Source organism: Recurvomyces mirabilis (assembly GCF_035927965.1).
Source record: "Recurvomyces mirabilis strain CCFEE 5264 chromosome Unknown scaffold_35, whole genome shotgun sequence".
NCBI classification, from domain to species: domain Eukaryota; kingdom Fungi; phylum Ascomycota; class Dothideomycetes; order Mycosphaerellales; family Teratosphaeriaceae; genus Recurvomyces; species Recurvomyces mirabilis.
Window position 1 is genome coordinate 18,018 of NW_027041969.1, and position 20,414 is coordinate 38,431.

At 54.4% G+C, this 20,414-nt stretch overlaps 12 protein-coding genes across 12 annotated transcripts; 7 read left to right on the plus strand and 5 right to left on the minus strand.

Moving 5' to 3' along the window:
- Positions 1 to 412: 412 nt before the first annotated feature.
- On the minus strand, positions 413 to 1,863 carry LTS14_009897 (uncharacterized protein; the record flags this gene model as incomplete). Its single annotated transcript, XM_064842575.1, has 2 exons — positions 413 to 1,307; positions 1,373 to 1,863. 2 exons carry the CDS (start codon positions 1,861 to 1,863, stop codon positions 413 to 415), a joined length of 1,386 nt encoding a protein of 461 aa, XP_064689765.1.
- Positions 1,864 to 2,357: 494 nt separating this feature from the next.
- On the plus strand, positions 2,358 to 3,180 carry CIR1 (putative electron transfer flavoprotein subunit; the record flags this gene model as incomplete). Its single annotated transcript, XM_064842576.1, has 2 exons — positions 2,358 to 2,408; positions 2,467 to 3,180. The coding sequence occupies 2 exons, from the start codon at positions 2,358 to 2,360 to the stop codon at positions 3,178 to 3,180; spliced, it is 765 nt and encodes a 254-aa protein (XP_064689766.1).
- Positions 3,181 to 3,771: 591 nt separating this feature from the next.
- LTS14_009899 (uncharacterized protein) lies at positions 3,772 to 5,394 on the plus strand (the record flags this gene model as incomplete). The annotated part of the gene is made up of 1 exon (XM_064842577.1): positions 3,772 to 5,394. The coding sequence occupies one exon, from the start codon at positions 3,772 to 3,774 to the stop codon at positions 5,392 to 5,394; it is 1,623 nt and encodes a 540-aa protein (XP_064689767.1).
- Positions 5,395 to 5,977: 583 nt separating this feature from the next.
- Positions 5,978 to 7,106, plus strand: OMA1_2 (metalloendopeptidase; the record flags this gene model as incomplete). Its single annotated transcript, XM_064842578.1, has 2 exons — positions 5,978 to 7,013; positions 7,066 to 7,106. 2 exons carry the CDS (start codon positions 5,978 to 5,980, stop codon positions 7,104 to 7,106), a joined length of 1,077 nt encoding a protein of 358 aa, XP_064689768.1.
- Positions 7,107 to 7,589: 483 nt separating this feature from the next.
- On the plus strand, positions 7,590 to 8,951 carry LTS14_009901 (uncharacterized protein; the record flags this gene model as incomplete). The annotated part of the gene is made up of 1 exon (XM_064842579.1): positions 7,590 to 8,951. The coding sequence occupies one exon, from the start codon at positions 7,590 to 7,592 to the stop codon at positions 8,949 to 8,951; it is 1,362 nt and encodes a 453-aa protein (XP_064689769.1).
- A 166-nt stretch (positions 8,952 to 9,117) lies between these two features.
- SPS19 (peroxisomal 2 4-dienoyl-CoA reductase sps19) lies at positions 9,118 to 10,065 on the minus strand (the record flags this gene model as incomplete). Its single annotated transcript, XM_064842580.1, has 1 exon — positions 9,118 to 10,065. One exon carries the CDS (start codon positions 10,063 to 10,065, stop codon positions 9,118 to 9,120), a length of 948 nt encoding a protein of 315 aa, XP_064689770.1.
- A 542-nt stretch (positions 10,066 to 10,607) lies between these two features.
- On the plus strand, positions 10,608 to 11,136 carry LTS14_009903 (uncharacterized protein; the record flags this gene model as incomplete). The annotated part of the gene is made up of 2 exons (XM_064842581.1): positions 10,608 to 10,667; positions 10,723 to 11,136. 2 exons carry the CDS (start codon positions 10,608 to 10,610, stop codon positions 11,134 to 11,136), a joined length of 474 nt encoding a protein of 157 aa, XP_064689771.1.
- Positions 11,137 to 11,474: 338 nt separating this feature from the next.
- SAP7 (Candidapepsin-7) lies at positions 11,475 to 12,010 on the minus strand (the record flags this gene model as incomplete). Its single annotated transcript, XM_064842582.1, has 2 exons — positions 11,475 to 11,618; positions 11,672 to 12,010. 2 exons carry the CDS (start codon positions 12,008 to 12,010, stop codon positions 11,475 to 11,477), a joined length of 483 nt encoding a protein of 160 aa, XP_064689772.1.
- A 1,438-nt stretch (positions 12,011 to 13,448) lies between these two features.
- On the plus strand, positions 13,449 to 15,113 carry LTS14_009905 (uncharacterized protein; the record flags this gene model as incomplete). Its single annotated transcript, XM_064842583.1, has 2 exons — positions 13,449 to 13,644; positions 13,672 to 15,113. The coding sequence occupies 2 exons, from the start codon at positions 13,449 to 13,451 to the stop codon at positions 15,111 to 15,113; spliced, it is 1,638 nt and encodes a 545-aa protein (XP_064689773.1).
- Positions 15,114 to 15,264: 151 nt separating this feature from the next.
- On the minus strand, positions 15,265 to 16,047 carry LTS14_009906 (uncharacterized protein; the record flags this gene model as incomplete). Its single annotated transcript, XM_064842584.1, has 1 exon — positions 15,265 to 16,047. One exon carries the CDS (start codon positions 16,045 to 16,047, stop codon positions 15,265 to 15,267), a length of 783 nt encoding a protein of 260 aa, XP_064689774.1.
- Positions 16,048 to 16,720: 673 nt separating this feature from the next.
- GCS1 (Zn finger-containing GTPase- Activating Protein for ARF) lies at positions 16,721 to 17,926 on the minus strand (the record flags this gene model as incomplete). The annotated part of the gene is given in 2 exon segments (XM_064842585.1): positions 16,721 to 17,188; positions 17,201 to 17,926. The coding sequence occupies 2 exon segments, from the start codon at positions 17,924 to 17,926 to the stop codon at positions 16,721 to 16,723; spliced, it is 1,194 nt and encodes a 397-aa protein (XP_064689775.1).
- Positions 17,927 to 18,402: 476 nt separating this feature from the next.
- LTS14_009908 (uncharacterized protein) lies at positions 18,403 to 20,196 on the plus strand (the record flags this gene model as incomplete). Its single annotated transcript, XM_064842586.1, has 2 exons — positions 18,403 to 19,615; positions 19,637 to 20,196. The coding sequence occupies 2 exons, from the start codon at positions 18,403 to 18,405 to the stop codon at positions 20,194 to 20,196; spliced, it is 1,773 nt and encodes a 590-aa protein (XP_064689776.1).
- Between the last annotated feature and the right edge of the window lie 218 nt (positions 20,197 to 20,414).

A 20,414-nucleotide genomic window follows, 5' to 3' on the forward strand; every position in this document is an offset into this window, starting at 1 on the left:
GACTCGACTAATTACCTCTTTCTTCGAACACGACTGCGAAGCAGAATACAACACAAGCTTATCTGGTATGGGCAGTGGCCGTATGCTTTGAGGTAAGAAGGAGAAGAAGGGTAGAATGGCGGTCGGTGACGGGATACAGGAGAGGTCAACATCAAACATCAAGAATCAACTTAAAGCCGACATTACACTTGCGTGCGTGTGTCATGGCAAACACTGTCATATTCTAAAACTTGTATTCCATGTACTTCTAGCTCAACTCGAGAGACACAAAAGCATTGACATGAGACTACCTTGATGTTCGTTACGTGGACTGCTACACATCACTATCATGTCAATTTCACTTCAGATTGACACCTTCATGCCAACAGCTGAACGCAGAGACGCTGACCAATAGCGAGAACATCCCAGCCCATCAAATCTTCTTCAGCACTTTCTTCTCCGTCGCAAACCTAGCAACCATAACAAACACCGCACTCGCCGCCGCCGTCCCACCCGCATAGAAGATGGCCGGCCGATACGGATCCAGTCCGACCTTCGCCTCAGCATGCGTAGCCTGAATTAGATAACCCGCAATAGGCGGTCCAAGCAGATACCCGACCGTCCACCCCGTGATCGCCTGACTCATCGCCACTGCTGCTCTAGCTGGGCCAAACATGCGAGCCACAACTGTAGGCATCGTGACGAAGAAAGAGCCGTTGGCTATACCGTTCAGGACTGCAAAGGTTGCTAGGAGTGTGAGGTTCGAGGATAGAGGCCAGATGGCTAGCATACTTGCCGCGCTGATCAAGGTCCCGATGACGAATGTATTGTTTGCGCCGATGCGATCGCAAGTAGGGCCAGAGGCGAACCGACCGAAGGCGTTGCAGGCGTTGTAACCTGCTACTAGGCCTGCTCCGACACCAGAAGAGAGACCTACGGACCGGGCCATCAGTGGAAGGAAGAATGGCGGGACGAAGAGGGTGAAGGTCGAGAGGGCGGCGCCGATGAAGACGCAGGTATATGCTAGATTTCTGAACATTGAAAGCTCGACAAACGGGACATTGCGAGGTTTAGTGCGGTCTCTCAGCAAAGCAGCGGCCGGGAGGCCCGTGGCGAGAGTCATGAAGCCGATAATGCGGAAAGTCCAAGCTAGGCCGACAGATTGGATCATAGCTTCCGAGGCGAGAGCGAGAACGGTCGCGCCAATACCGCCACCCAGCTTGATCAGACCGTTGGCTGTGCCAAGTTTGGTGGTGAAGTATTGGGTTGGGATGGAATTGCAGATGGTGTAGAGGAAGGACATTCCTAGGCCTGAGATAGCTCCCGATCTATAACTGATGTGAGCGGATACAGGTCTAGGAACAGTGTAGTGTGGTTGGGGTGGAGCACTTACGCAGCAAACAAGGCCCCAATATTCGACGTAGCGAAGCCGGAGAATATCTGAGCAAGTCCAAGGAGAAGTATGCCAATCATCGCCCCCGTCCTGGCACCGAGAAGACGATTGAGGCGAACACTGATTAACCCAACAGCCACACAAGCCGAAGATGCCAGTGATCCGACAAAGACAATGGTGGAGGGCTGCACCTCTTTCATTGAAGTCTCGAGGAGATGAGCTTGCAGAATGCCCCAGCACCCGGTAAAGCCGGTAAAGGAGAAGGTGATGAGGGAGCAGGAGGCGACGATGACCCAGCCGTAGCCGCCATCTGGAGCTGGTGTGGCGATTGTGCTGTCGTTGTCAGGGTGCTGGGAGGCTTGTGCGGTGAGAACGATAGTGTCGTCTGCTTCGGCTCGGGAGGAACTGGGTTTGTTGTTGTGATCGATCGAGTTCTGCGGAGGACTCATCGTGCTGAGCTCGATTTGCGATGTTTCGGTTGTGGTGGCCATCTTGCTAGAGTCGCGATATTTACATGAGAGTTCGTGAGGCGATGTTGGCGCATGGAGTACGAGAACGAGTACGGGAGCTGATGTGTTAGCGAGGCAAGTTTGTTCCTACTGTATACCTGCGCTCTCGACTATGAGTAATAACATAATCTGGGCGAGGTCGGCGGACTTGAGATAGTAGTAGGGCGTGGAAAATCTGTATTCTTCGAATGTACCATCGTTCACGTTGTGCCCATACCTACGACTAACAGAAATTCAGCTCGACTTCTTTTCAGCACGAACCCTCTGTATTGGAGATCAGGATGAGCCCTAGAGTGCTTGGGTAGCATGATTTCAATATGGTTGTAAGGCGTAGAAAGAAAATGCAATCTAGGTGCTTTCTGCGTAAGGCCGCGATTTTCCGCAGTGCCGAGGCAAAGATCGAGCTGCTTGCATTGGCCTGCATGACACCATGGATTTGACAAGCATTGTACATTGTCCTATACACACAAAGCAAAATGTCGAAACTACGAATATTGGTTCCCGTCAAGCGTGTGATAGATTATGCCGTACGTCCTATCGAATCCACCTTCACACCAGCATCACTAACATGCGACTGCTTCCCAGGTCAAACCCCGAGTCAACAAGGCCCAGACGGCCGTTGAGACCAATGGCGTCAAGCACAGCATGAACCCTTTCGATGAACTTTCCATCGAAGAAGCCGTGCGATTGCGAGAGCGAAAGAAGCAACCAGTCGAGGACATCCTTGCCTTCTCCGCCGGGCCTGCGAAATCCCAGGATATCTTGCGAACGGCGATGGCCATGGGTGCGGATAGAGGTATCCATGTGGTAGAAGAGAAGACGGAGTTGGAACCATTAAGCGTAGCCAAGCTCCTACAAAAGGTTGCAGAGCAGGAGAAGAGCAATCTGATCATTTTGGGAAAACAAAGTATTGACGACGATGCGAATCAAACGGGTCAGATGCTCGCGGGACTTTTGAACTGGCCGCAGGCAACACAAGCGAGTAAGGTCGAGATCGAAAACGACGAATGTACTGTGACGCGCGAAGTGGATGGCGGCGTGGAGACACTGAAGGCCAAGTTACCTATGATCATAACTACGGATCTTCGCTTGAACGAGCCTCGGTATGCGAGTCTACCAAACATCATGAAGGCGAAGAAGAAGCCGTTGGAGAAGAAAACTTTAGCAGACTTTGGCGTGAGCTCGGAGAAGAGGTTGAAGACTTTGAAGGTGGAAGAGCCGGCGGCTAGGCAGGGTGGTGGCAAGGTGGACGACGTGGATGGCATGATTGGGAAGCTGAAGGAACTAGGGGCGATATAGATATGGGTATGTACGAATTGATATCCTGATGTACAGAGTTCAATGAAGTCCTCACCCCAGTGCGGAATTTAGGAGTGATGGGAAGCCTAGCCTAGGCGGCAATAATGACTCGAACTCGATCCGATGAGGTGACTCGAAAATCTGTGAAGCGTCGATTGTGCTTCGACATAGCTTCATCGCAAAGCCCTAGCGACTCGGTACAGAAGCTGTAGTCCAGTCGAGTCTTGATTCGGTGAAGTCGAGGACCTCCCACCACATCTGCTTCAGACAGCCAAGTCCTAGCGATAGGTAAAGCTCGAACTGTGAATGGAACCTTGGCTGCTGATGTGAATAGGTAATCACATATTCAGCATTTGACATGTGAGCCGAAGCGACGAAGACCGGAGGTCATCACGTGCGAGACGACAAGCATTCACCTACTTGCAACACAAGCGCGAAGCACGGACAGCTTAGCGTCACGCACAAAGCTCAAGACACCTCCTTACTAAATTTAATTTCTCTCGAACAACACTGACATCCTTGAACCCATCGCCGTCAGCAGGCATACCCAACGACGTCGCACTCCCAGAAGAATCCCGGACGACGGTGACCATGGCGGTTACTTTACGCCACCTTTCGGCCGAGCATAATCAGGTGCTTATGGGTGTCAAGGTGGGCGACTTCATCCACTTCGAGTCGCAAGCCATCTATTCTAGTGCTGGTTGGGATAACGAAGCAGACCAAGAGCCAGAGGATGGTGACGGCGAGTTTGCCGCGCTTGGACTCGAGCATGGCAGTGAAGGGAGCGAGGAGGAGAGTGGTGACAGTGATGGGGGCGACAGCGGCGACGCGAGTGACTCAGCAGACGAGGATGGCAACGAGCCCGATACGATCATGCGGTCTACTCCAGCCAGCGAAGCTGGTGACCAAGATATCCTCAGCCAAGCCCAGTCTCCAGACCCGAACCACGACGGTACTCCTACCCACTTGCCATCTACAGAGGAGTCACACATTGCACCTCAAGCTGACCAGACTTTCCTACCCTCCGACTATGTCTTCTACGTCAAGGAACTGGTCGAGGGCAGCACAGGTGCAGTAGTGGACCTGGCACTACTGCAATGCGATTTCGCGACAAACCCAACCACTCCGTCTACGAGTGGCCGCTTCACTACATATGACGATGAGATGGTGTACCTTGCGCCTGCCACCGCCACAGCGGCGGAAGAAGAAAATGCCGATGAGGATGATGCCCACGCATCAGAACATCCATCGGTCATGCTCCAGGATCTCGCTCAAGACTATGACCTCTCCACTTACGTCATCTCCCTCAACCCTTCCGCATCCTTCATGCGCTCGAAGACTGGTCATGGACATGGACAATGCTGGGCCAACTGCAACGAGGGCTGGCTTCATTGTCTGGATTGCTTGTTCCTCGTCCTCCCCAGCGACATTTACTCCACCGCAGCATTACAACCCCACCGCCCCGTCTGTCCCGCCTGCATGGGTCTCGACCTCCTCAGAGAACAACAAGCCCTCCGAGTCCAGCTCGAGGCATTCCTGACTGTCGACTTCGGCGCTACGGTGGAATTCCTGGGTCGCTTCAACATCCATGGACAGAGCATAGGGTACGACTTCTGGCAGTATGATGAGCGCGAATGGGGCTACCACTTCGATGACATGCTGGAGGACGACAACGCCGGCTCCGAGGGCGACAATGGCAATGATGGGTACGAACACTTTCCCGAGGCCTTCGACCCAGCTGCCAATGTCGTCAAGAGGCCGGCGGACAAAGAGACCATTGCTGCTCTGCCGAGATTCACCTATGAGGAGTGCGGGGGCTCCGTGGAGCTAGGCGAGGAATGCTTAATCTGTCGCGATAAGCTGGAAGACTCGAGCGTCGTGGTCCTGCTGCCGTGCATCCACGTCATGCATGAGTGTGTTACGCGTTGGCTGGAGGAATTCGATACTTGTCCTACTTGTCGTGCCGTTGTGGGTATGAACGACAGTGAAGGCGCGCAGGAAGATGAGAGCGGCAGCGACAGCAAGAGTAAAGCCGCTGACGATTCTACCACGGGGACTGGGAGTCTCGGTTCGGCCGAGGGTGCGCAAGCGGAGAGTGTGGCGGATGCGCAGGGCGAGAGTAATGGAGACACGGGCTACGAGGCGGTTCAGGAGGAGACCGGTGATGAGGCGGGTGCTGATGTTGATGTGAGTCAGGTTGACGATGCTTGGTAGAAACCCAACGTGCTACCTGTCACAAATTGGAAACGGGATTTTCGAGGAAAGTTGGCGTTTCGGCGGCTCAGGCGCTCGTCAGCATCGCGCCTGATGCAGTGAGAGACTTATGGCGTCGGGGCGGCCTATGGAAAGTTCTCATTCTCATTAGGGACTGACCATCGGTATGATCGGAACGGTGGGAAATGGCTGAGGTATATGGGTTCCGGTTCCGGGTGGCGGTGTTGGTAATGTCGCATTGCCATGGAAGTAGGATGTGTACGCATAGGATGATCCGCGATTCTTGTTGTGTCATGTTGATCGTCATGCATTGTAATGCAAAATGGAAGTCTTTATACCCATCATAGCTAACTATGCGGACCTCGAGATGTTGTTGTGTGCTATGTCCCGACTTGCTTCACCTCGAAGCTTCGAGTCCATATATATACTTTCATTCTAAACGTCCCGCGACATTCAGCTATTCCTCCATCTTTACGTCTAGGTAGTTGGATCTTTCTGGATATCACGATGACAATATGCTCATAGCGCAGTAACATAATACCATGCACTAACTAGCTACAAGGGCAGAGTGACAGCAGTAGCCATGTCTTTCCTGGGACGCTTCCTGCAGCCCGGCTTCAGAACCACAACTGGAGCCTTCGCAACCCAACGAGCACCTTTCGTGCTACGAAAACACGCCTTCTTCAGTTCCTCATCGAGACCATCCATAAGACTAAAAGCGTCACGACCACGCTACTACCACACCTCCCAGCCCCAACAAGCCTACCGCCGTCAAGCCTTCAACTACCAGACCTTCCAAGGCGCCCAATACCTCTTTTCCCGCTGGGCTGCCCGACCAACCTTCTACCGCGAAGTCGGCCTCCTCGCCGGCGGGACAGCAACCCTCTACGTTGCGAACCTGGAAAAAGTGCCCGTCTCGGACCGCTACAGATTCAGGATCATCCCATACAGCTGGGAAGCATGGCAAGGACAGCAAATGTATCAGCAGACCATGCAGGAGTTTGGGAGGAAGCTCATGCCGCCTACGAGTAGAGAGCATAGAATGGTGCAGGCCGTGATGGAGAGATTGATACCACATAGTGGGTTGGAAGCGGAAGAGTGGGAAGTCCATGTGATTGATGATCCGATGAAGAATGCTTTCGTGATACCGGGTGGGAAGGTGTTCGTCTTCCGTGGCATCCTAGACGTTGCGCAGGGAGAGGATGGTCTGGCGGCGGTGCTGGGACACGAGATAGCACACAACGTCGCCCACCACGCCGCCGAACGCATGAGTCAAAGCGTGCCCGTGCTCTTCCTCCTCGCCGTCCTCTCGCTCGTAGGCCTCGACCCAGGAATCGGCAACACAGCTCTCAATCTTGCCTTCACGCTCCCCGGCTCACGCAAACAAGAGGAAGAGGCGGATTACATCGGTCTCATGATGATGAGCGAGAGCTGTTTCGATCCCAAAGCCGCCATGGGACTTTGGGGAAGGATGGAGGAGGAGGAGAAAGGAGCTTCGGGGCCACAATTTCTAAGCACGCATCCGAGCAACCATAATAGACTGGAGAAGATCAGAGGATGGCTGCCTAAGGCTGAAGAGAAGGTGGAGGGGAGTGGGTGTGGGATGCTGAGGGGCTATGGTGAGCAGTGCATGTTGTGAGGGTGAAGCGGTATAAGCTAATGAGATGGCAGCCAATGAGTTCCGGCAGCAGACTGGTTTGGTTCGGTGGTGAAGGCCACTAGGAACTGCACAAAACGACTCCACTCACTCTTGATACACGCGCTACAATACCACGGAACTTCTCTCCCGAAGAGATGTACAACCACCGGGTTGCACATATATAAGTCATCTGATAGATGGCGGCTTGCCACTCTGCCGAACATATTAGAGTGAATGCCTGACCATCTGATCTGCTGGCTTGAAGCAGTCGGCTCTGAGGTTTCCGTGTCCTACGAGGGACGACGCTACTGGCTTGATACAACCAACTGCATGACAGCAGAGACAGCGACGACGTAGTCATCGTCTGTAAAGCTTCTAGGCATGCCAGACGAGCGTCGAGATATCTGCAGCGACGATCACAACCCAAAGAGGAAGTTGACTTTATGCAGGCAGCTACGTAAGCGGAATCCTTCACTCTTCCAAATTCGCCTCGTCAAGCATAATCTTGCGGTCTACGCAATAACATCCTATCAGCCCAAGACATCAGAACCTAGCCATGGTCATGAGGCCCACGCAGGATACTGACCTGGGCTCGCATGATGACACCTTTAGCATCCATACCGACCTACTCTTCGACCCACAACAAAAGGCCTTCACCGCAGATACTTCCATCCAGGTCTCCCGCTCCACAGGCCTGATAATCAAAGTATACAAGCGCAAAGATGCACTCCCTTCCACCATCCAAGAACCTGAGATCGATCTCCGCGGCCTCTGCGTCCTACCCGGTCTCGTAGACGCTCACACCCACGCCTTCTTGCATGCATATTCGGAGACACCATCATTGAACCAGATGCGAGATGAGAGTATCATCGAACGCACCATTCGCGCCACTAACCACTGTCGAGCCGCTCTCCTGGCAGGCTACACTACTTACCGCGATCTCGGGACCGAAGGCGCCGGCGAAGCTGATATCCACCTTCGAAATGCTATCAATCGTGGTATCATCCCCGGACCGCGAGTTTATTGTGTTGGCGAAGCCCTCGCCTCCTCAGGGGGGTATGAGATCCGGCACGAGAATGCCATGGGAGGTGCCTCCGCCCCACGTATAAGCGACTCCTGCGACGGACCTATTGGCGTCCGAGCAGGCGTGCGTCGTCGCCTAGGCGCTGGCGCAGATCTTATAAAATTCTATGCGGACTACCGCAAACGTGAGCTCAGATTCCCAGGTAGTCATTGGCCAGGGTGTCCGGAGATTCAATTCCCGCCACAGCAGGAAGGCCTACAAGGAGAGCGGAACCCGAATATACTTCTCTGGCAGCAAGATGAGATGGATGCCATTGTTACCGAAGCTAAGGCTTCGCGGGCGGCGGTGGCGGCGCATGCTAGCACGCCTGAAGCCGTGATCATGGCATCCAATGCAGGTGTCACGACTATCGAACACGGCTTCTTGCCGATGAAAGGAACGAAAGCGATGGAGACGATGAAAGAGAACGGGACGATTTTCGTGCCTACGCTCGCTGTTGTGGAGACAGCCGTAAGTAAGGAGCAGATGCGGGAAGTCATGGCCCAAACCAAAGAGGCGTATGATCGTGGCATCAAGCTCGCTTGTGGCGGCGACACAGGTGCCTTCGCTCACGGAGACAATGCTCGCGAGATGGAATTGTTTCTTGAAGCTGGGATCCCACTTGAGGAGGTGTTGTACAGCGCTACTGTACGCGGATGGGAAGCTTGTGGTGGGGACTGGTGTGGGAGAAAGTTTGGGTGGGTTGAAGAGGGCGTGGCGGCGGATTTTGTTGGGTTCAAGGAGGATTTGCGAGCGAAAGGGGTGGCGGAGGGAGGAGGGCTAAGGAAGGTGGAGTTTGTGATGAAAGACGCTAAGGCGTGGAAGCAAGATGGGACGGCGGTGGGGATGGTATGAAACGAGCGAGCATGCAACTCAATGGATCACACGCTTTCGCTGTCCGCTGAGGACAGAGCAACACTGCTGCAACTCTCTCTTAGCGCAAACTCAAACCCGTCTCGTCAGATGTGAAAGAAATCCGAGATATCCTGCTATACATACTTACAAACATGAACTTGCCGAATCAAAGCTTAGCCTTCTTCCCGCCACCAACCCCAGTGACCTCTCCACCACCGAGTAAGAAGTCAGGATACCGCCACGCACTCCCCTCCCCGCCCGGCCCACTTGTCCTCCACGCCCCACCATCAACAACAAGCGTAGCCCCATTAACATAACTCCCCGCATCGGAGAAAAGATAAACCATCGCATCACTAATCTCCTTGACCTCGCCCCATCTTCCCACGGGAACACCCATCTTACTCCTCTTCACACTCGCCTCGTCGCTCGCCGAAAGCCGCGCCATACCCTCCGTGCCTGCGATAGGGCCGGGAGTGATGACATTACTCGTGATACCAAAGGGACCGTACTCGATGCTGACAGAGTGGGATATCTGATCCACGGCCGCCTTGGCAGCCTGAACGTGCGCTTGGAGTGGTTGGCCTCTGTAGTGGAAAGTAGCCGAGATGAAAATCAGCCTCCCTCCCGTTCCTGTTGGGCTGGCGGGACTGATATTCTTGTGCTGTTTCGCGCTTGCTAAGAGATGAGGCAGGGTAGCTTTAGCCGTGTTATAAGATCCAATAGCATCGATATCCATGACCGTCTTGAAAGCATTGGAACTGAGTTGAGCCATTGGAGCGAGGAAGTTCCCCGCAGCGCCCGCGATGGCAAAGTCCAGACTCCCCAACTCCTTCGCACAACGCTCAGCTGCAGCTTCCATGGCCTTGATATCCCTCACATCAGCCACGAGACCTATGACTTTGGCTCCAGGCCGGACGGACGCGATATCAGCGGCGCCCTTCTCGGTCTTTTCCAGATTGCGGCCGGTGATCATGGCGTTGCCTCCCAGGGCTACGAAGGCGCGGACTTGCATGGAGCAGATTGTTCCCGCGCCGCCGGTGCAGAAGAGGACTTTGTCTTTGAAAATGTCATCGCGCCAGACGGAGGAGAGGAATTTCTCGCGGGGGATGGACATGGTGGCTCGGATGGGGTCGACTCCGGTTCCTGTCTACCGTTGCAGTAGGTTCCGAGGAGGTCTGTTTAGACTCGAAGACAGTCCGATGCTAGATCAGATGGTATGTATGCCACACAAGACGACGTCGTAGATCGGCAGTGACTTCGTATATGTACGCTGCTTTGATCCTCCTCCACACAGTCAGCTTCGGCCGTATCGTTCTGAGTACTACCTCGGTTGTATGCCTAGATCACTGCTCAATGGGCCAAGGTTGTCCGAAGTAAAGAGCAAAGCCTTTATTGATCTGAGACCTCGCGATGGAGGACCAGGAGATAGATATCTCTTGATAATGCACTTGCTTATATAACAGCCCGAGGTCCTGCATCGTGAACCGAGCGTCCCAAAGACGTGGGGGCTGAGTTTGTGGAGAAAGCTCGAGCCACATGGCAGCATGGCGATTTGGCAACGTCAGTGATTAATGCTTAGTAGTAGCTATCTGTCGTTACTATTCTCCGGTACCAACACAGCATCAGAACTTCACCATCTGCGCCACAACCGCCAAGATGCCGACATCAATAGCCTTGTGCAAATTCGTAGGCACAGTGACCTTGGGACTGTTGACCGTACGCGCCTACTTACCAAGGAGCTAGTATGCCAGCAATACTGACTAGAAGACAGGGCGTCTCCTACACCCTCTCCACGCAATCCCTCCCCTCCCTCCTCACCCTCCCCAGCGCCAAACCAGCCGCCTATACCTTGAACCAAACCGCGCGCCTCGCAACCCTCCACATCACCACCTTATCAACCATCTCCTGCATCTCCCTCGCCACCGCCTTCGCCCTCTCATCCCCGCGACAAAGACATCCCTACCTGCTCTGGACATCCCTTGCCGCTGCTTCGAGTGGCCTGCTGAATTTCGCCATGGATGCTAGCACCAGGAGCAGTGCCGCGATCGAGGAAGTGGGAGAGATTAATGGGGAGCAAGTGGAGAAGAAGGCACGGGATTTGCAGTGGGTGGAGTTTGTTCGAATGGGTGTAAGTGGAGTCGGGTTCGTGATGGGTGTGGTGGGGATCTGGGGCGATGGGGCCTGAGGGTGATGGGTGGCGGTGGCGATATAGGTAGGCGAACGAGATGAAGGTTATGATGGTATGATTATTGCATGGCGATCGAGGACAGACGCGTTGTCTGCGAGACGTTGACAGCTCAGCTCATCTTGATAGACATCTACGCTGCTCTCACAAACATCGAGAACAATGGACCTACTCTTGGGATCAGGTGGCGAACACTTCGCGAGCATTTGCTCAAAGCATCTGACCGTGATTTTTTCATGTGATTATCCTTGTTCAAACTGCGGAACGAGATTGCGACACTAAGTCAAATAGTCTACCATCACCTGGTGAACACTAGGACAACTTCCAGACGCAGGACCTCACGCACTATTGCAACCGCCAAAGTCGTCGCTAGCCTTGATCTCTTGAATATCCGTCAACTCACTAGCACGGTCCACGGCCTGAGCGAGCCCGACAGTGCGCTCATCAAGATTAGTGACCACATAGACGGAGCGCAAGAACTGCTGGTTCAACGCAAACCAGCTGCGCGCATGCCCATCCACGACTCTAAGCCTACACATGCTCCGATCTTGGTGTCCACCTTCTGTTCCGGCTTCTCCTTATCGTCGAACAGGTCGCGGAAGTGAATACGATAGCTTGGTCCACTCGCATCACCACGACCACCCAGAAACCGGAGATCAAGACCACCGGGTTGATCGACTATACCGCAAGGAGCCATGTACGAGCCTTGTTTGTGACCTTTGACCAAGCCATACGGCTCAAGCATGACGACCATCTCTTCCACGACTGAAGAAGGAAAGTAGGAATCCGGACCACCCGAGTCCATCATGAAGTGTCTGTTGGACTCCGGGGAGACAACGCTCTTGGAACTCCCATCAGGAGTGGTCAAGGCCATACTTGAGACGGCGACAGCCATAAAACCGCGATGTCACCCCAAAGCCTGGGGTAGGTTGCAAAGGGAACACGGTCAGATTACCCCAATACTTCGACCTATCGTGTCCTCCGAGGATTATACTAGGCTTCCCGCGCCCGTGGTCAAGCCAGAGCGCGACGGAGCGCGTAGTAATACCACCTTGTTCGACCAGATCATCTAGAAGCCTCTTTTGACTAATATCACTAGGACGATAGCCTATTGGCGCCAGAGCCAGGATGCCAGATGTGGGGATTTGAGCTTTGGAGTCTACGGTCTTAGCAAGACCAATAGTCATGTTATGGAGCACTGCGGAACCGATACCGAAACTGTCGCGGATGATATCACCGGTGACATGGGCGTGGTTGAATTATGTGAGGTCCAAGCCTTTATCGGAAACCGTTCTTGCGGTGGCCGATGAACTCACGTCAAAGTCACTGGCTTTCATCCAAGTGCTAGAGCTGCCAGTGTCGACCCACATCGAGTGAGGCTGAGGCGGCGAGCCTATCGTGACGTTGACGCTGAAAAGTTCACCCTCTCTGTATAGCGGAAGCTCGAGGATCTTTTTGGCGCCGAGTTGAGGGCCAGGCGCAGGCAGGGCGAATGTTGGCGGGAGGGTCGACGATGCGAGAGCCACGAGAAATACACGCCGGAGGTTGGAAGGGGATTTCATCCTGGCTAGGTGTACCATGGACAGATTCTCAGAAGCCCTGGGAAGTGGTCGGGAGCAGAGTGCAAAAAGATCGTCGAATTTTGTTATATATCTTCGTCTTGCGGGTAAATGATCATGTAAGTGTTGAGCATCGAAGCTAGAAATAGCAGATAGTTCAAGACATCTTTATGTATACCTGCGGAATACATGGCGTGTGGCCGGGACCAACCCAAGCTCCTGGTGAAGCTCGAACATAATATTAGAGTTCGCACTTGTCCTCACGCTAGCCAAGCCTGGGAGCGTACACGTCTCCAAGCTTACGGTCATCAGATTTGTGGCTTTCTCAAGAGTGCTAGCATATCACACCCGAGAAGTTTTCCATGGGCACGAGAAACTCCAGTTCCAGATGGAATGGGATCTTTCGACAGATTTATCGTCACCCGCGTGCATTCGCGCGCAAATGTCAAGATGTGTACATCCAGCATGGTAATCAAACGGGGGAGCTGCCAAACAATGGCTGGACTGTCCACGGAGATGAGCATCGTCTCGGCAGACAAGAAGACAAAGCTGGACTCTAGCATCTCTTTGTGTCTCCAAGCTTTGTAATGGTGATTGTCATCTCTGGCAGGATGGAGCCAGTCATCCGAGGACAACATCGAGTCGGTCTCGATTATATCTCTTAAGCTATCGCGCCCACCAGTCTGCCAAATTTCCATCGGATCGCTGTCAGGTACAGCACTGTCCAGTAGACCATCATTTCTGACTCCTAACATGAAGATTATACCAACGACCACGCTCACACTCCAGCGTCGGGTAGAAGATCTGGAAGTCCAGCTCGCAGAGAAGGACGCCAAGATCCTCCGACTTGAGGAGACTCTCAAGCAGAAAAGTCGAAATGTGATCACTTCTCGAAAGGACAGCCTGACGTCCATCAGATCCGAGACCAGCTTTCGATCCAGCATAACGAGTAGGTCCTTCCTCCAACCAACTGTAGCTACAAGACGTCGCTCGGTCGCCGTCAGTACCCCGGGTCCAGCTCTTGACGCGGAAAGAAGTCTCTCGGCCATGGATGCCGCAACCACAAGTCTCCCATCACCATTATATCATGACGGACAGTTGATCAAAGAAGCCAACTTTATCAAATCGACGTGGTCTACCATTTACAGGACCAGAGGGAAGTACCGCCCCAGAGATCAGGACAACAGCGAGGAAAATGGCAACGATGTCAGCCCGATCGAGTCGTTGCCTGGCCCCTGGGACCCGTCAGAAGCCAACACCACGTGGAGCGAGCTAGCCCCAGCCGGAATCGAACCGACTTCCGTCTGCACCACCTGCGCAAAGCTAGAATGGAGCGACTCCCACCCCCAAGCCCAGTCCCTAGAAAACCGTTCCCGCCTCTACCCACACACCCGCGACCCCTTTTACAACCCCAAAAACCCAGCATCCGACATGTACCCTCCCAACCGCCTGATGTCGCGGCTCCTGCGCCGAGCTCTTCGCCTCGCGCAAGAAACAGTCTGGACTGCTTTCCGCGCGCACTGGCCTGAAGAACAGCGCCGACGGTACCTCGAAGGGCCAGAGGAGGTAAAACTCGGCTTTGACGAAGTGGAAAGCGCATTGCGACACTGGTCCTGGGGTGTAGCAAAAGAAGGTGAGGTGGAGAAATGTGGCTACGGCAGGAAAGCGGCGTATTCCGCCATGTCAAATATGTCATACCTCCGCAACGCAGTCTGTCATCCCGACTGGCGAACACCATGGAGCGTTGACTCCCTCCTCCGCGACGCCCAAGCCCTGGCCGTCACCATGCGAGACGAACCTCGAGCTTTCAAGATCCGGGCCCTACGAGATGAATTGCAAGCCGCTCAACTGCAAGCCCATGACGAATTGCTCTCCTTCGTGGGTCTCGCCTCCCTGCCCGGAGCGAAACCCTGGTCCCTGCATCACCAGCGCCTGTTCGCGGATGTGACACACGATATTAGCACATCAAGCCCGGGAAAGTATGATCATATCCTACTCCGAGCAGCCAAAGAGTGGGAGACCAAGTACATCCGCCCGGGCCAACTAGATCCCTCGTACCTCAATCGCGCCGAGCGTGCAGCCGACAACATCGAAGTCCCCGAAAAGGCGGACAGAGAGAACATGGCCAGACTGAGACAGATCCAGCGGGTAACGAGAAGCATGTATCCAAAACGATACGAGCAAGCGCGGAAGTATATGCAGGAGACACCGGGGCATGGACGGCGGGCGAGTCTGCCGGGTGCAATGCCAGGTGTTCCGGGGAATGTGCTTGAATTGAAACGTGAGTCTGTTGCGGATATTGTTGAGCAGAGGAGGAACATAGAGCGAGAAGTGAAGGAGTTGAGCCCAGAACAGGAGGAGAGTGCCAAAGCTGCATGGCCAGCTTTTGTAGAGGCGAAGACGGAGGTACACTGGTGAGATAAAGCAGCATTGGGTTGTACAGAGGGGTACATACGACAATCGTAGACCCTTCTCACTTCTCCCCACTCGAACGGCTTCCAATCTCGGTGTCGTTGCAATGACCATCCCTGGTGCCGCTCAGAGCACTCGACACCATCTTGTCCAGCACTCAATCCATTGAGTACCCCTCGTTCCATTCTGACCCCATCTCCCTTCCCTCTTCAGCACCATCCTCTCTCATCTCCTCATTCCCCTCATCATCCTGCTCCTCCTCTCCATCCTCCCAATCGTCATCAGAACCATCCCACTCCCTCCTCACCTCCCGCACCAACCCCTCCCACCCCCCAGCCTCCGCGCCCCTCTGCCAATGCCCCAAAGCCCTGACGCCATACCTCTCCGTCAGCTCAAAAACAAGCTGCTGCCAGTCCTGCTCCGTGTGAAAGAAGGCCCACGCCGTTTGCTCGCCACACAACCGGGCAAGGAAATAGCCGAACATAGCATTGAGGAGACCGTTGGAGCGGTCGAGGATCTCAAGCATTTGCGCGGGTGTAGCGATGGGTAAGGTCAGGGTGCAGAGGTGGGCGATGGTCGCAGATTCGGTGGAGGTGATAGGTGGATCGTCGAAGTCTGGGTCGGAATTAGAGGCAGAGGAATCTGAATCGGAGTTGGGTGGATCGCCTGGGGTGCCGGAGAGGGTGAGGAAGTGATCGATTCGGATTTGGGTGAGCTGATGGAGTTCGTCGGCTAGAGTGTATTGTGCCTGGGTTAGGTTGACGAAGTCGAAGGGTTGGTCGGGGAATTGTGGTTCGTATATTGGGAGGTCGGCCATGTCTTCATCCGAGGTTGAAGGGGAAGTGGAATGCTCGCCCATATCTTCATCTGACGCAGAGGACGAGACGGCTTGCTCGGCCATATCTTCATTTGGGGTGGAGGAAGAAGCGGGTTGCGACATGCTGTTCTCCGTGGCGTTCTGGAGTCGGTAATTATACTTTGATATGTCGAGAAAGGCCGTGATCCTGCGTAATACCAATGCGTGGTAACTATGTGGTGTCGTGCTTGTAAAGTTGTACAAGGTGGCGATGTGGAAGTTCAGGCGCCAGCGTTCCAGACGATGTCGGTATTTGAGGGCAGAAAGGACTATCCAGATCCAAGCTGACTATTAGAACCAGATAGTGCATGACCCGACCCAGCTCCTTCTACATTTGACTCGGGCCAGTCACACCTGCCTTACGCCACCGAGGCGAGTTGCCAGGTCCAGTGTTAAAATGAAACGAGCCGGACACCTAGAAGCAATGTCATATATGAATGATGGAATAATCCTTGCGGGACTGCTGTCGAGTTCGGTGTGACGGATGGCGACGACCAGGTATGCTGAGCTCGGTGGTAGTGCCGTGTAACGTGGTGTGCGTGGTAGCGATGTTATGCCTCAAGAGTCCGAAAGAGCCAGCGCACGACGCGATCGGCACCTCACTGTGCAACAGTAGCCAACCACATCCCCGACAGCACCACCCGACCTCTTCCACATCAACATCTTCCATGACCACGCGACCTCTTCCACACCAACATCTTCCATGACCACACGCACACAAAAGCTGGCCTCAACCGTTCGAGAATAATCACAGCCCTCACCAATCCTTCCACCCAGAAGCCTCACCCTCCTTCTTCCCCTCACCACCATTCCTCAAAGCATTAGTCCCAAGACTCCCACTCCCACCCGCTCCCTTAGAAGCTACCTTTTGCTCCGCCACCGAACCAAAATCATCCCAAAACTCCCTCTTCTCCCTCGGCGGGCCCGCGGGAGCCGCCCCGAAAGAATCCCAGAAATCCTGTTTCTCCGGCGCTGCCACTACTGCCCTACTACCTCCCATCCCACCAACACCAGTACCTGTCCCAGTCCCAGAAGCCGAAGTAGAAGAGGCAGAATGACTCACTTCCGGATCCACGAACCGATTAAACTGCTCCCCGATGCCCTTAGTCCCCTGCTGTAGACTGGAGAAAGTCTGCGTGCCCAATTTCTGGGCTTGAGCCGCAAACTCACCATCCTGCAAAGATTTCACTCCAGGCTGGATGACAGTCTGGTTGAGATTCGCAGCCTGTTTACTCACCGTCGAACTCAGCCATCCGAACCCTTTCGTCAGGGCGGCCATGGGATCCTTTTGGAAGTCGTCGGCTGTGGGGACGCTTCGTTGTGCACCACTAGGTTGTGTCGGAGCACCACCAGAGCCAAAGCCACCATATTTCCCTCCTTGATTGGGAGCGAGGTGGTCCGGTCGAGAATCGTTCTCGGCGCCTTTGCGGGCGAAGAAGGCCTCGTTCTGGACTTTTTGGCCCGGAGTAGATGTGCGTTGGGGTGGCGATGTGATGCGGGAGAGCGGGGTGTTCCTTCCCGAGCCAGAAGGGGTATTCGATGCATCCTCCACCGTCGGCGTTCGGGGTGCGGTCTTGGCTTTCGGCGCGATAGAACCAGGGACAAACTCCCTCCCTTCGACCTTAGCACTCAATCGTTCCTTCCATTCCTCGCCCGCTTCACTATCATATCGTTCGCTTATCGTGCAAGCTTCAAAGTCCCTCCCACTAAGTTGATTACTACTATGTGCATCGAAGAAGTCCTTCCAAGGTTTATTGCCACCCAATTCCATCTTCTTGACTTCACCCGTCTTGAGGGCGTCCATTGTTGCGCTGCGGACAAAGGAGATGTGCACGCCGAGACCGCGGTGGATGCCCGAACAGGCGAGACAGAAGAAGATGCCGAATTTGGGGCTGATCTGGATGATCGTGTTACTATAGATGTACGTGTGAGAGACAGAGAGGGTGATATGAGGTATACCCATTGTGGTGAAGGAGCTCCACAGTCTACACATTTGTTATTCTCGTTCGTCTTCTGGATCTCCTGTAGCTTCGACCGCGTCTCCGGGTCGACCTCCCACATCTTGCTCATTCTTGGCGGCGGCGGTGGTGGGAGTGGGGGTAGCGAGCGGGGGAGAGAGTCGGGATAGAGTGAGAGTAAAGTAAAGACGTGATATGGTAGTTGATATGGTAGTTGATAAGGGTTCGCTAGCAAGTCTCGTGCCCGCCTTACATCCCACCTCGAACACTGGCCAAGATACACCCGAACTTCACCCGAGACCAAAGGCACGCTGACGCAAATTGCTGCTGCTGCTTGCCGAAGAGCTCACATCACATGCTAACACGGCCATTGCCAAATACCATATCATCCTCTCTCAATCAAACCAATTCAACACAATTCAATCAATGTAAGCGCTAAACAACAGCATTCTCATACCATCACCCGACAGTTAATTGGACCATGCCACCCGATTACAGCAAACTCAAAGTCGCCGAGCTGAAGGATGTCCTCAAGCAACGAGGGATTCCGCAGACGGGGTTGAGCAAGAAGCAGCAGATCATTGATGCTTTGGAGGAGGATGAGGCGAAGAAAGGCGAGCCGGTGTTGAGTGAGGCGGCGGGCGCATTGGTGGACGTGAAGGTGAAGGGGACGCGTGAGGAGGAGACAGAAGGGGAGGCGGAGGAGGTTGTGCCTGAGGTGCAGATGGGGGGTGGTGATGTGGAGGCAATGAGTGAGGAGGTGAAGGAGGACAACACGATAGAGGAGGTGAAGGAGGATACTGTAGAAGAGGTGAAGGAATCTGAGCAACACAATACTGAGCCAGAAGCACAACCCACCACCGATGAACCAACCGAGTCCGTGCTTGCAACACCACAGCCCACCTCGGATATCCCCGAAGACAGCGGGTCGGAGTCACGGAAGCGCAAACGGAGGAGTACGACGCCGGAAGTGAGGGAGGGGTCGGTGAGTAAGAAGCTCAAAGCTGTGGAGGAAGCCACGAAGGAGGAGCCTGTGATTGGAGATGAATTCATGGCTGTGGAGGGAGCTAATGGAACGGATGTCGATGCTGTACTTGAAGACGCTCCAGTACCGCTGGATGACACTGCAGATACGACATCAGCACAGCCGTATGGGAGCAGCGACGACGTGATCGAACAACCCACCTCAATCGATGCAGTGACGACAGGTCATCCGTTCGAAGGCGACTCCCTCCACCCCCCAACCACAAGCCTCTACATCCGCGACCTCATCCGCCCCCTCCAACCAACCCAACTGCAAGACCACCTCACCTCCCTCACCCCCTCCAACGACCCCTCAACCATAATAACCTTCCACCTCGACCTCCTCCGCACCCACGCCTTTGCCGTCTTCACCAACACCTCAACCGCCATCGCCGTGCGCAAAGCCCTCCACAACACCGTCTTCCCCGCCGAACCCACGCGTAAGCCGCTGTGGGTGGACTTTGTACCGGAGGAGAAAGTGCAAGTGTGGATAGATACTGAACTCGCAGCTGGGACGAGTAGGCGGGATGCTAAAAGGTGGGAGGTGGAGTATAATAGCACTTATGGTGATGTGCGGGTGGATCTACGAGAAGTACCGGCAGGAACCGTGTCGGTGCAACGGCAGGCTAGTACCAACCAAGGACAAGGACAAGGACAAGGTGCAGGAATGGGTATGCCGAACGCACCTCTAGGCCCACGAGGCAACGCCCCACGCGCAAACGACATATCCACCGCCCCACCAACCGGACCACGAGGACCCTCAAGAAACGAAGCTCAGGAACCCGAGCAAAAAAAAGCAGACACATCCAACACCACCGCCCTCTCCGCCACCCAGCAATCTCAACCCCCCTCCTTCTCAGCCCTCGACGCCAAATTCCACGCCACGACCACGAAACCCAAACTTTACTTCCTACCCCAGTCTGCGGATTTAGCGGAGAGAAGAAAAGCGGAGCTAGAACGGGAAACGAGTCGGTCGTGGCGGAATAGTAACAGTAGAGGTGATGGCCGAGATGGTGAGGGCGAGGGAGTGGATGAGGGGCAGTTGAGACGGTATAGTTTTGAAGATGGGGATAGGCTTGTGGATGGGGGACCGGATCGGGGGAACTTTGGGGCTGGCGGGGGAGGTGGTGGCGGTGGTAGTGGTGGTGGTGGGTTTGGAGGAGGAAGGGGAGGTGGGTATGGTGGTGGGCATGGTGGTGGTCGTGATGGGCCACGCGGGAGGGGGAGGGGAGGTTATGGTGGGAGGAGATGAGAGGGAGAGAGTCTATTGATCTGATGGGAAGCCATACCACACTCTGTCCGTGGAAGCGGTGCGAAGGGAGAAGACAGGGGCCGGCATGAGCACCAACTCTGCCGATGATATCAAAGTAAGAGAGAAGGGGATGGGGTAGAGATGTGTGTAGAAACCTGTAAGTAAGTATTATCTCCAGCCAAACACCTATAAGCTAAACCCAACCGACTCCACTCACT